General features: G+C 48.0%; 1 protein-coding gene across 2 annotated transcripts in view; it reads left to right on the top strand.

The window, feature by feature from the left end:
• Positions 1-14,294, top strand: part of LOC139259860 (endoplasmic reticulum junction formation protein lunapark-like) — a 161,727-nt gene that overhangs the window by 59,329 nt on the left and 88,104 nt on the right. For both annotated transcript variants that reach the window (XM_070875752.1, XM_070875753.1), the window contains exon 4: positions 11,887-12,074. In XM_070875752.1, coding sequence (XP_070731853.1) covers positions 11,887-12,074 — 188 coding nt within the window. The remainder of the gene's footprint in view (positions 1-11,886; positions 12,075-14,294) is intronic.

The raw sequence follows: 14,294 nt of genomic DNA, 5'->3' as shown, positions 1-14,294 counted from the left end.
TCAGCCACACTTTTCCACAGATGTTTTACCAGATAGGGCGAGTTTTACACGACCCTTCTTCGAAATCTTCCAACCATCTGCTTTCTATAGCATTAATGAGGGCCTCATTTGCGTCAGGAGTGAATTTACAAGCCCTCTTACTATCGAAATCACCCTGCATTTTTAATTTCAGATGAACTGTGCTGAACTCTGCTGTCTTCGATCCTGCTGGTCTCAAAAATAGCTGATTCAGCCCTGGGTGTACTGCCGACACGTGACCAGGATCACGGGAAAACATTGAATGAAAAAAATCGGGAAAAAAAAATGTTCGTGTGCAATGCCATTTTTTTACTGCTAGCGCTAGTGCCATTTATCGTTTGGCGAATTTTGTGAGCTTATTTTATTGTGGTATTTCAGCGATTTAAAAAAAAAAATGGTAACCGCAATTAGCGCCAAAAAAACGGTGCTAGTGCTAATTGTCGAATTTCTAGCCCAGAGTGTTAAATCATATCACGTACAGTTTGTCATTCTGCTGCTAAAGTATAGTTGTGTGCATCTTGATGTGTCCCTTCCAACTGCAAATACTGTGCTCTGCTCAACTCAGAGGCTGATGCTCATGTAAAGGTCAGACTTCCTTGTTTCCTAATACTTTTATATTAAAAAAGGTGTGACTCCTGAAGTCAGTTGAAAGATAGTTTATGTTGGGAATGATTAGCTTTCTTTTTAAAGTATATAGCAAATTGCATGTGTAATACATAATCTCCTTGTGGATCTCTGAATTTCTCAATGTCATAGAATAGAATCATAGAATGGTTACAGTACAGAAGAAGGCCATTCAGCCCAGCGAGCCCGTGCCAGCTCTTTGCGAGAGCACTTCAGTTGCTCCCATTCCCCCGCCTTGTCCCTGTAGCAATTTTTAAAATATCAGGTATTTATCCAACTCACTTTTGGAAGCCGTGATTGAGTCTGCCTCCACCACCCTTTCAGGCAGTGCATTCCAGATCCTAACCACTTGCTGTGTAAAAAGGTTTTTTCTTGTCGTCTTCGTTTCTTTTGCCAATCACGATCCTTCTGCTAATGGGAACAATTTCTCGCCATCCACTCTGTCCAGTCCCCTCATGATTTTGAACACCTCTGTCAAATCTCCTGTCAATTTTCTCTGTTCTAAGGAAAACAACTCCAGCTTGGTGATGAGGATCCGTACTCAATTTGTATCTTTTTCAAAGCACAGACTCCACAGCAGGCTGGTAGGAAAGGTACAGCAGATATGATATAGATAATTGACATTTGAGAGCACAGGGCAGGAGTGAGGTCATGGAGTTTAGCAAATCTGGGGTGGGGGGGTGGGGGGTGGTTTTGGACTGTGCAATCATTGGGGTGTGGGGCAGTTGCAAAGTTGGGCAGAATTGGTTGGGTATCCCTTAGGTTTGGTAAGACTGGTGGAGGGGCCTTGGGTTTTGCAGCGCGTTGAATGTTCTTGGAGTTGAGCAGCATAGGCAGAAGGGAGGGTTCTGGGGTTTGATGGCACCAAAGTTTTTGGTGCAGAAGTTTTAACAGCACTGTGTGAAAGTCCCAGAGCCTTGCAGAATTGGGGTGGGGATCCGATGCTTTGATAGCAGAGGAGGGTTCCTGAGATTTGGAATTGCTCATGACTCGTCTTGGAGTTTGCAATACTATGAGGTGAGTGTCTAGTCTTCAACAGAACTGGAAGTTGGAATATGAAGTGGGGAGGGAGGAGGTAAAAGGGCAGGTGCTGCATCTCCTGCACTTGCACGGGAAGGTGCCGTGGGAAGGGGTGCTGGGGATGACTGCGGAATGGACCATGGTGTCACGGAGGGAGCGGTCCCTTTGGAATGCTGGGAGGGGAGGGAAGATGTGATTGGTGGTGGGATCACGCTGGAGGTGGCGGAAATGGTGGTGGATGATCCATTGAACATGGAGGCTGATTGGGTGAAAGGTGAAGACAAGGGGAAACCTGTCGTGGTTCTGAGAGGGAGGGGAAGGGATGAGAGTAGAGGTGCGCGAAATGGAATGGACAAGGTCGAGGGCCATGTTAACCACGAGAGAGGGGGATCCTCAGTTGAGGAAAAACGAAGACAAGTCAGAGGCACTAGTGTGAAAGCTGATGTCGTCAGAGTAGATGCGATGGAGATGGAGAAACTGGGAGAATGGAATTGAGCCCTTATTAGGCAAACTCCGCCCAGTGGACCGTTCAAAATCATCCTTACTCGTATCTGAGGACTGATATTCGAGTTGGGAGAACTGTCCAATAAATTTGTCAAGCAACAACCTGACATAGTCATACTCATAGAATCCTATTTATCAACCAATATCTTAAACTCCTCCTCCATCACATCCTGAGATATGTCCTGTCCCGCCATTGGGATAGACCCACCAGATATGGGGCACAGTGGTATGCAGTCGGGTGGGAGTGGTCCTCTCAGTCCTTAATATTGACTCTGCGCTCCACACAATCTCATGACTTCAAGTGAAACAAGGTCAAGGTAACCTAATTCCAGCCATCTTACCCCCTCCCCCCCCCCCCCCAACTGATGAAGCATTGCTCCTTGATTTTGAACATTACTTTGAGGAAATTCAACAGTGTCATTATTGATGGGAGTTAATTGAGTCCTGAAGGATATACTGCTAGACTGCTCCTATGTTAGATGGTGAGAGAACCTGCAATGGGAAATAACCTACTCATCCTTGCCAATCTATAGTGGATATTTCTACAAATGGTAGTGTTGGTACGAGTCACCAATGCACATTCCTTGTGAAGACAAAGTCTCGTCTCCTTACGGAGATCATCCTCCATTGTGTACTGTGGCACTGCCATCATGCAAAGTGATGCAGACTAAGGACAGATTTACCATCTCTAAGACATTGCGCTATATTGAATCTTCTTGGGCCGTCCCTCGTATCGCGGATGACTTGCTTCCACGCCAAAAAGGGATGAGTTCACAGATGTTTCAATGAAAGACCTAATATTGCAAGTCCCGAACTACATCTTGAAGGGTGGAAGATACCTGTGTGTGGATTTTTTTAACATGTGGTGGCTGTTGCACTCCAGCCACCACATGGGCTTGAAAGAGCTAGGTCTTGGTCCAGTGGCAAGGGTTAACCAAGACAACTGGAGACCAGCTCTGCTGCATGGACTGCTACCACAATTTGTGACATCATGACCTGGCACACCCCTCACTCCTCGATAGCCATCAACCTGGCAGATCAACTCTGGTTCAATGGGGAGTGTAGAATGGCATACCTTAGAATGAGGTAGCAACCTAGTGAAGCTACCTATATTATAAAACACAATGGGCTATAGACAGAGCTAAACATACCCCAATCAACAGATTAGAGCAAAAGAACTCTCTGTCGCTTGCAGTCTAGAATGGTGCCGGACAGCGAGGCAACTACCAGGGAAAAGCGACTCCATGAATATCCCCATTCTCAAACATGGTAGAGTTCAGTGTGTGTGTGTGTATGTGTGTGTGTGTGTGTATAAGAGATATGGTTTATAAGTGTCTTCAACCAAAAGGATCGTGCTTTCAAAACTACCCTGCCACCATCTAAAGTTCCTACCATTGTAGACGTCAGTGTCCAACAAATTCAGTTAATTCCATTTGACATTAAACAGTAATTTAATGCAGTGGACACAGGGAAGGCTATGGGCCCTTGCAACATAACTATTTTAGTGTTGAAGAGCCTCAGACTTAACCACTGGAATAACTTGGCTGGGGGAACAGCTATGGCACTGACATCTACCAGACAATAGATTGTCTAGTTATGTCCTATTCACAAAAAACCCAAGATAGATCTAAGCTAGCCAGTTACTGCCTCAATCATAAGTGTTGGAAGAAGGGATCAAGTGATGCCTCACCAATGCTCAGTTCAGGTTCCACCAGATTTGCTCCGCTCCGGAAGATAACACAGCCTTGATCCAGACCAAATACATAAGCTGAGTTCTAGAGGAAAGATGAGAGTAGCTGGTCGCTACACCAAGGCAGTATTTGACTGAGTGTGGCATCAAGGCATCCTAGCAAAACTGAGGCTAGTTGGGGCAAAAGGAAAAACTCTCCAGAGGTTGGAGTTATACTTGTGACACAGGAAGATGGTTGAGCGTGTCAGAGGTTAATCATTGCAGACCAGGAAATTAGTGGAGTGGGGAGGTCTGAGTGGGGAGGTCTGAGTGGGGAGGTCTGAGTGGGGAGGTCTGAGTGGTGGGGAAGTTGGGGGAAGGGAGGGGGGTAGTGGGGAGGTTGGGGGAAGGGAGGGGGCTAGTGGGGAGGTTGGGGGTAATGGGGAGGGAGGGAGGGGGAAGTAGGGAGGTCGGGGGAGGGGAGGGGAGGATGGAGGGGGGGGGGGGCGTTGGAGGAGGTTGGTGCCCCGAGCAGGACCGAAGTGTTGGCGGGCTGCGACGTGTCAGCGGGCTGTGAAGGAAGTGTCGGCACAGCCCCAAAGTCGGGCTGGAGGTCGGCTGTTTTCTGCGCATGCGCCCCCGGCTGCCGGAATCATGCCGGACAAGGGGTGGTACAGGATAAGGGGAGTCCCGGATAAGGGAGGTCCAACCTGTCTAACAATTAGCATTAAATATTTGAGACTATTGTAATTTTGTTTTGCCCTGTGTTTGTCGAGAGGTGTGATGGTACAGAAATATGCTAATTATAGGATTTGTTTAAAAAAATCGAGAACAATAACAACTTGCATTTTTGTAGCGCCTTTAACGTCCCAAGGAGTTTCACAGGAGCATAATCAAACATAAATTGACACTGAGGCAACGAAGGAGCTATTGGGATGGATGACTAATAGCTTGGTTGAAGAGGTAGGTTTTATGGAGGATCTTGAAGGAGGAGTGTGAGGGGGAGAAGTTTAGGGAGGAAATTGCAAAGCATGTGGCCCAAATGGCTGAAGGCAGGGCCTCTAAAGGTAGGGCGAAGGGAGTGGGGGATGTACAACAGGCAGAGTTGGTAGATGGTTATAGAGCTGGAGGACCTCAGAAATGGGGAGGGGTGAGGACAAGCAGGTTAGAATATGGGCAGAGTTCTGGATGAGCTCAAGTTTATGGAGGGTGGAAAATGAGGCCAGCCAGGAGAGCATTAGTGTAGTTGAGTCTGGAGGTAATTAAAGCATGGATTAGGGTTTCAGTAGCAGTTATGCTGTGGCGGGGTGGAGACCGTAAACATTGTGGTGGTGGAAGTCACTGGTCTTTATGATAGAGAGGATATGGGGTCGGAAGCTCAGCTCAGGGTCCAATAGTCGCCGAGGATGCGAACAATCATGTTCAGCCCAAGTCTGTGGCCAGGGAAGGTGGATAGAATCGGTGGAGAGGGAACATAGTATTTGGCGGGGGCTGGAGACAATGGCTTTGGTCTTTCCAATGATTAATTGGAGGAAGCTGCAGCTCATCCAGGACTGGAATTTGGACAAACTATCTGGCAATAGAGAGGGATCAAGAGAGATGGTGGTGAGGTTGAGCTGGATGTCATCAGCACACATGTAATGTCATTTCTTAAGATGTTGCTGGGGGGCAGCTTGTAGATGAGTAATAGGAGTGGACCAATAATAGATCTTTGGGGACTCTGAGTTAACAGGAAGAGCCACCACGAAAGGAGATTGTCTGGTTGTGACTGGGTAGGAAAAAGTGGAATCAGGTAAGGGGGCAGTCCTACTCAGCTGGACATCAAAGGAGAAGAGTTGGAGGAGGATGGTGTGGTTAACTGTCAGAGCCTACAGAGAGGTCTAGAAGGATGAGGAGGAGTAGTGCACCACAGTTACAGAGGATGTAATTTGTGAGTGATTAGGGCCGTTTCAGTGTTGTGGCAGGGGCGGAAAGCTGATTATTGAGCTTCAAACATGGAGTTGATGAAAAGATGGGCACAGATTTGGAGGCAACAATATGTTCAATCACTTTTGAGAGGAAAGGGATGTTGGAGATGGGTTGGTAGTTTGTAAAGACAGTAAGGTCAACAGTGGGAGTTTTGAGGAGAGAGATGATGATGGCAGATTTGAAAGGGAGGGGACATTTTCTGAGGAGAGGAAATATCAGCTAGCATGCGAGACAGGAAGGAAAGTTAGGTGGTTAGCAGTTTAGTGGGACAAGGGCCAAGAGAGCACTTGGAGAAAGTGTGCTTGGAGAGGGCATAAGGAGACATGGGAAAGAAACTAGAGAATGATGCAAGTTCAGGGCTCGGGCAAGAGGGAACCTTGGTGGAAGCTTGGCTTGGTGGGCAAAGGGAAGGAAGGGATGTGGCAACGGCAGCTGAGTGGATGATCTCAATCACAGTGACAAAGATGTCCATGAGCTGTTCATACTTGTTGGAGGTGGGGGAGGCAGGGGAGAGGAGTTTAAGGAGACTGTTGCTAGTGAAGAAAATCATCATCATAGGCGGTCCCTCGAAACGAGGATGACTTGCTTCCATGCCAAAAAAGGATGAGTTCACAGGTGTTTCGAATGAAGGACCCGAACTACATCCTCAAGATGCCTGTGTGTGGATTTTGTTTTTAACGTGTGGTGGCTGTTGCACACCAGCCACGACATGGGCTTGACAGAGCTAGGTTTTGGTCCAGTGGCAAGGACTACCCAAGACAACTGGAGACCAGCTCTGCTGCATGGACCCAGTGCGCATGCACATCGCAGTGTGGGCTGGCCCATGCCACCCCTGGGCCCCGATCACATCCCTCCACAGCATCTCACTGCTCCTTTGCCCCGACCTCACCACTCCTGCTGTATCTGCCCACGCTCCAATCACCAACCTGTACTTTGATGACGTCACTCTTCGCTGCCGTCACCCTCCTGCACCAGAAAATAAGCTGGTAGTTATTGTTGCATTCCAGGATAATCCTAGAGTAGCGAGCAACTTTGGCAGAGGGGAACAGGGCTTGGTCGTGCTTGGTGTGGTCCTGTTAGATCTGGCGATGAATGACTAAAGCAATTGTGCAGCATATATATGCACAAGGCTGCACCCCTTGGACTTCATATATACACAATTCAGTACAGTTTATCCTTGATACCTTTCCCAAAGAGAAGTAATGCCAGGCTTAACCAGGAAATAAGAGAAATACCCTGTTTTAAAAAATATATATACAATGGATTTTTTTTTCTTGTTTGTCTTCCTCTTGCATTCCCCCCCCCCCCACCCCCCCCTGACATGCCAGTCAATACTGTAAGCAAAATAATTACTTGCTACAGTGCAAAGTCCTCTTGGCTAGAAATAAACCTGAACCTTGTTAGATTATTTTCTCCTGGCAACTTTGCTATAGATTGAAGAAATCAGCTGGAATTCTCTGCTGCCTTTAATAGTGGGGCGGAAGAGAATAAAGCTGAATAAGAGCAAATAAGGAAGAAGAGAAAGAACAAGAACAGTAAGCATGTTGTTACAGAATGAAAGGTGGAAAGTGGAAGAGATTTTTAAGAGAAACATTCCAAAAAGGAGACAGAATCAGAAGGATGAGATTAAAGTAGTGAATTTGGTGCCTTTCTAAAAGTTGAAGCCTGTTTGTAATGTATCCTTCCCCAGATGGTCGGGCATTTGAAGTGTTTTTCTTCTGGAGGGAATACAAAACAATTCACTGAATTAGGACTATCTTGTAAAAGATAGAAAATAGACTTTTAGCAACTTCCCTTCAGAGATGAATAACTATTTTTAATTTAGAAGCATCTCTATTTACAATTGTGTATTGCTTCATAAACAGGATGCATTCACATTTTTTATTATTAGATTTTGTGTCGGCGGTAAAAATTATTGCCCGCCCATTTTTATGACTTCAATCAGCATCCTATGCTCCGCTATCACTGTGGGCGGAAAATTCACCGATACTGCCATTTTTACCGCCCGCCCGAAAACACACCGGAAAAAATCGAGTCTTACCAGGTCGGACCCACAACGCACCTGGCGCTAACGACACCATCTTGAAAAATGGAGCAGTAGTTCAGTGCATAAAAGAATTTGCAGGGAAGGCTGCATTTTACACTTTGAGGTTGTTGTGAGTTTATAGTTTATTTTTAAGGCAATTTGAGGGCATTTAAAAGAATGGGGGCTATAATATCTCTGCCATTATTGCTGGCTGATTATTCTATGCAACATCGAGCTGGAACAAGCCTTATTCAAGAGCATTTTGAGCGTAATCAAAGAGTCTGGGGAGGAAGCCTTACCCTCCACGCGTTTACAGGCAACAGAGCTCATACCTGCAGCTGTCTGAGGCACAGTGCATTTGAAGGCTGCGCATTTGAAAGAAGATGCTCATAGAGATATGCCAACTCATAAAGGCAGACCTACAGCCTACCAGCAGCATCAGGACTGTACTGCCCGTCTAGGTGAAGGTGACTGTGGCACTTGCCTTCTATGTATCCGGCTCCTTTTAGGCATCAGCAGGGGACATATGCTGCATCTCGCAGTTTTCTACATATAGCTGCATTGGCAGGTGACTACTGCACTGTACGCGCGCAGGATGGACTTTATAAAGTTCCCAATGACCAAGGAGGCACAGAATAAGAGGGCTGTGGGTTTTGCATGAATTGCTGGCTTTCCCACGGTTCAGGCTGCCATTGATGACGCACATTGCCCTGCGAACACCTTTAGAGGAGCCAGAGGTTTACTGAAACCAAAAGGGATTCCACTCCTTGAACGTACAGATAGTCTGCGACCATACTCAGTGCATCATGGCAGTAATTGCGCAATTTCCAGGGAGCACGCATGATGCTTTTATCTTGCATGAGAGCACTGTCTGATACCTGTTTGAGCATCAGCCACAAGGCCAGAGCTGGATGCTGGGGGACAAAGCTTACAGCCTCGCCACCTGGCTCACGACCCACCCCCGGAGCCCATTTTTAGATGACTTTCTAAATAGGTCTTGGCTGCAGAATTCACAAGCCGAAGACACAAGCTGAACATCCCTATAATGACAGCCATATAGCCACATGCAACATTGTCGAAAAGACAATTGGAGTGCTCAAGCAGCGTTTCCGATACCTGGACCGCTCTGGAGGCTGCCTGCAATTCTCCCCTCAGCAGGTCGCCGAGTTCATTGTGGTGTGCTGCATGCTGCACAACTTAGCCGTCATGAGGGGACAGGATTTACCACTGGGGACTGCAGGACCACCTCAGGGGAGGAGGATGAGGAGGAGCCTGGCGATGAACCCATGCCACCACCCCCACCCCCACCCCCACCACCCCCATCCCCACCCCCACCAAAGGGGAGGCCTCGTGGAGCTTTCGCCACTGCAAAAGTATTAAGTCAGCAGCTCATAATTCAACGCTTTGCTTGAAAGTTTCACTGTTGCCTGCCCACTCTATCCCACCATGTTGACTATTCCCCCTCTTATTCTGCAAATGAGACACTGCACAAGAATGGTTAAGGTGAACAAAATAATTTATAAAACATTTGTAAATTTATGTAACATTTGTACATTCTTGAAACTTTGTAAACTTTAATTTTGAAACTTAAATACATTTTTAACTTGAACTTTTAATTTATAAAATAACCAAAACAGGAAAACAACAGAACAACAAAACAAGAACAACCCCTCCACCGAACGTCTTTTAACTGCGGCCGCCTCCCCCTTCTCTCCCCACCCCTCCCCCGCTTCTTGCCCCTACCCTACCCGCGCTGGGACCAAGACTGTGTGCAGCAAGGCGTGCAGAGTGCTGCTGTTGTTGGGGGAGAGACAATGGAGATGCCATTGGACTCCCTGGAGAAGCTCGGGGTATGGAAGGCCAAGTTTCTGAGTCTGAAGGCTTTTGCTCGGCCTCACCACTCACAGGTGCTGTCAGTCTGGGTGGTATGACACTGGGGACTACTGTACCAAAAGTTGAGACCATCAATTGCCGCAGGGCATTGACAGCCTCGGTGTTCTCCCGCATTGTAGCTGCAATCTGCGACATGCCCTCCCTCATGTCTGCAGATTGTGCAGTAAATGTCACCCAGGGCCTGGAGGAGCTCTCGACCGAATTCGACGCTCTCCCTTGACAGTCCCACCATATCCAAATGTGCGTCTGCCTGTCTTTAAGCAGACTGGCTTTGCCGACTCAACCTCTGAAGAGACGTCATGCGGGGTTCAACCCTGGGGGTGCGTTGCTGCACACGACTTGGACCCACTGCCACGGATTGGACAAAGCCTGTGAATGTGGTTTCCTCCGAGGAACCTGTGGCCGCAGCTAAAAGAGGTGGTGACTGCATCGCCCACTCCACCCCCGCAACAGCTTCATGATGTTGTTCCTCACGTGGAGGGTCCTCAGTGTGGCCCTCATCGTCCTCATCAACCCACACATGATGGGCTGAGGTGGAGGCTTCCATCGGAGGATATGGCGCCTCAGAATCCTCATCTGCAAAATAGAAAATAACAGATGAGTGGTTTGCAGCAGGAGAGGGGGCAGGGTGACATGAGTAAGGTCACATCGCGCAGGCTTATTTGAAGAACCACCACTACTGCATTATATGTCGTCGAGAGACACTGCATCACATCGCCCCAACCCTCGTCGACAGAAACTGCATCACATTGCCGCAATCCTAGTCCACAGACACTACATCACATTGCCTGAACCCTAGTCCAGAGATATTGCATCACATTGCCCCAACCCTTGTCTACAGACACTGCAACACATTGCCCCAACCCAGCCCAGGAATTTTGCAGAACTTACTGTCAGTTTGGATCATGGGATCAGTACCCGCATGGTTAGTTGACCTCCAGGAGGCACCAATTACACCAGCCACACTCTCCTCCAGTTCTGTTAATGGATGTGTTTGGGGTGGATCACCACCTGTGCGTCGCTGCTCGCAGCAATTGTAGGACAACTTTTCCTGGAAAAATGATATTGGAATGGTTACCAGAGTGCTCTTCTGCTCTTGTGGTACACACAGATAGCCATCAAAACACTTATACCATACTGTGTACATTTAATACAGTCGGCTGTTTAATGGTCCTGCTAGTTGCACGTGGTTCATGAGGATGACATCGACATGCAGAAACATCTTTTAAGATGTCAAAAAGCAGTCTTAATAATGTGTAATGATCATTCATGGCAAATAAGGTGCAACACTAAACCTACCTATAGTAACATGTGTCAGATTTACAATTTAAGTAATCAAGGACTGCATCAGTAAAAATATTACTCTCACGACCCTGCAATGGTCACTCCACCTTTTCCTGCATTTCTTGTGGTCCCTGTGAATGCCATCAACTGAGGAGACCTCCTCAACAACACGGGTCCAAAATCTCCTTATAACGGCTGGGGAGGGGAAGGGTTTACTTTGACCCCTCCTATTAAACTCCCCCCATTTACTTTCAATTGTTGTGGTCACTGCTTCATTGGCATCGGAACTAAATTTTCCTGGCCCTCTGCTTACTATAATCACTTATGTTCTCTTCTCTTGTCTGTGAAAAATGGCAGATTGAGACCTGGGTGTACTGCACATGCACGGGTGCACCCGGACAGCTTACCAGAATCGCGGTGGGGGGGTGGGGGGGGGAAACAGAAGAATAAAAAAATTGCACATGCGCAGAAGGTCCATTTTATTTTCAGATTGGTGAATCCGGCGAACAAATGCAGTCATGCAAGGCCGGATTGACTGCTACCACTATCGCTGGTCACTGTCTAATGAATTTTGCAGCGCCCAGTGATATTCCAGCGCTAAAACAAAATAAAAAGTCACGATAAAAACGGCGGTGGTGCTATTTTCCGAATTTCTAGCCCTGCATGTTTTAAGTTTGCATTTTATTAGGAAAATTTGGGGGTGTGGGACGAGAGTGGTGGTGCTACTCGAGTGCAGTGAAACATTTCAACACTAACACTGTCTATCAGTACCTCAACATATATAGTAGTAGTTTGATCCAGCCGTCTAAAACTAAGATTTGGTGCTTAAAATTATGTAGAATAAAATGGACTGAATTTAATTGATTGTTATTATTTATAGGAAATAAATGCATTGGAAGAATTCAAGGAAAAGAATCAGAGACTGCAGAAGATCTGGGTTGGAAGACTGGTTCTCTATTCATCCTCTCTTTATATCATAACCTTTATAATTGTGTACTTGTGGTGTTTTCCGGAAGAATGGACTGCACGACTAACCTTGGCACTTCCAGGGTTTTTATTTCCCTTACTGTAAGTAATCATATTATTGCCATTTCAGATCACTTTAAAAAAAGACATCTTGATAGTCCATTTTTGTTTTTATTGGTGCAACTTAAAAAAAATTTATAGTTAGTAAGGAAGATTACACCATGCTAATACTGAAGCCCACATAAGTGAATACCTAATAATTGAATACCTCACTTAAGTGAATTAAATTATAGTTAAAAAATCTTTTTAAGATTCTCTTTTCCAGATTGTGAGAATTGCATAGCCCATTTAAGTAAATTAAAATATTGGGCCCAAGTTTCCACATGATTTGCGCCTGATTTTTAGGAGCAACTGGTGGAGAACGGGCTATCTTCGAAATCGCAATTCTCCACATTTTTTTTTCTGCAGTTCTAGTCAGGTAGAACAGTTCTACTTTGGAACAGAATTTTTTCTTCAAAAGGGGGCGTGTCCGGCCACTGACGCCTGATTTGAAAGTTTCCACAGTGAAAAAGTACTCCAAACTAAAGTAGAATGGAGCAAGTGAAGATTTTTGTCGAACTGAAAAAACCTGTTCTACACATTAAAAAATCAGGCGCAGGTTACAAATTAGGCGTCCAGAACGAGGTGGGGGGGGGGGGGTGGGGGGGAAGGGAAGTCATTAAATTCTATAATAAATCCTTATTTATACTTATACAAATATTATACAAATAAATCCAACCTGAATAAACATTTATAAGCAAAGAAAAGATTAAATAAACCATCTTCCTACCTGTGTGAAAGTGCTTCAGGCAGGCCTTTCGGGACCGAAGGCTGAACGGGCCGGCCTGAGACTTTGGGCAGGGCCCGACCCCAGCACCAGATTTACAGGTGGGTTGGGTTGGGTTAGGTCGGGGAGGTTCGGTTCGGTTCGGGGGGCGGGGGGTGGGGGGGAAAAGGAAAGGGAGGGAGAGAGGGGGGAGGGGGGGGAGGGAGAGAGAGAGGGGGGGAGGGAGAGAGAGAGGGGGGGAGGGAGAGAGAGAGAGAGGGGGGGAGGGAGAGAGAGAGGGGGGGGAGGGAGAGAGAGAGAGAGAGAGAGGGGGGGGCGGGGAGCAGGAACAGGAGCGCGGGTTGGGTCGGGTCCAGTCGGGGAGCGGGAACAGGAGCGCGGGGGGAGGCGGGGAGTGGGAACAGGAGCGCGGGTCGAGTCGGGGGGGCGGGGAGCAGGAACAGGAGCGCGGGTTGGGTCGGGTCCAGTCGGGGGGGCGGGCTGCGGGTCGGTCCGCGGGTCGGTCCAGGCGGGGAGCGGGAACAGGAGTGCGGGTCGGGGGGAGGCGGGGAGCGGGAGCAGGAGCGCGGGTCGGGTCGGGTCGAGGCGGGGAGCGGGAACAGGAGCGCGGGTCGGGTCGGGTCGAGTCGGGGGGGCGGGGAGCGGGAACAGGAGCGCGAGTCGGGGCGGCGGGGAGCGGGAACAGGAGCGCGGGTCGGGTCGAGGCGGGGAGTGGGAACAGGAGCGCGGGTCGGGTCGGGTCAGTCGGGGGGGGGGGGGGCGCGGGTGTCGGGTCTGGTCCGGAGGCGGGGGGGGGAAGCGAGTGTCGGGTCTGGTCGGCGGGGGGGGGGGGAGCAGGAGCTGGCCGTGGGAGGAGCCTTATTCACGCAGCCCCAATGAGGCCATTCAGCCAGGGCTAGGGGCTGCGTGCTTCGGGCCCCTCCCACACAGTTCGGCACCTGGAGCTACTGCACTTGCGTGCCCACTGTAGCGCGCATGTGCAGAGGTCCCGGTACTGTTTTCAGCGCAGGGACCTGGCTCCGCCCCCCCCACAGCTCGTGCTGGCTGCGCCGAGGGCCAAAGGACCTGCAAGTAGGTGGAGAATACCGAGGATTTTTTTAGGCGCACTTTGTGGCGCGAAAAACGGGCGTCCAGGTCTGGACTGCGTCGTTCTAGGCGTGTGTGGAAACTTGGGCCCATTACGTCTGCAGCTGAGCTGCACCATCAACAGTTATCTATAGTCCCTTTGAAATGATAGTGTAGCCTAATAAAGGTCATTTAAACTGATTACATAGACATGTGGAAGACCACAAAGACTATTGCATTCCATTTGGATAGTCCCAACTTTTTAAAAAAATACGTTAGGGTTAGCCTCTGGTATCATTTGCTTAAAAAGCTCTCCACCTCTCAATTGAATTTGCTGATACTTTTCACCTCCACTGTTTCTTGATTATCTATGCCACACATTCACCAACATCTATGTGACATAGTTAAATCTGAACTATCTGTCTTCCTTC

This window comes from Pristiophorus japonicus, chromosome 3, assembly GCF_044704955.1.
Source record: "Pristiophorus japonicus isolate sPriJap1 chromosome 3, sPriJap1.hap1, whole genome shotgun sequence".
Classification (NCBI taxonomy): domain Eukaryota; kingdom Metazoa; phylum Chordata; class Chondrichthyes; family Pristiophoridae; genus Pristiophorus; species Pristiophorus japonicus.
The sequence above is the reverse complement of the archived record's forward strand: the minus strand, read 5'-3'. Positions and strand labels throughout refer to the sequence as shown.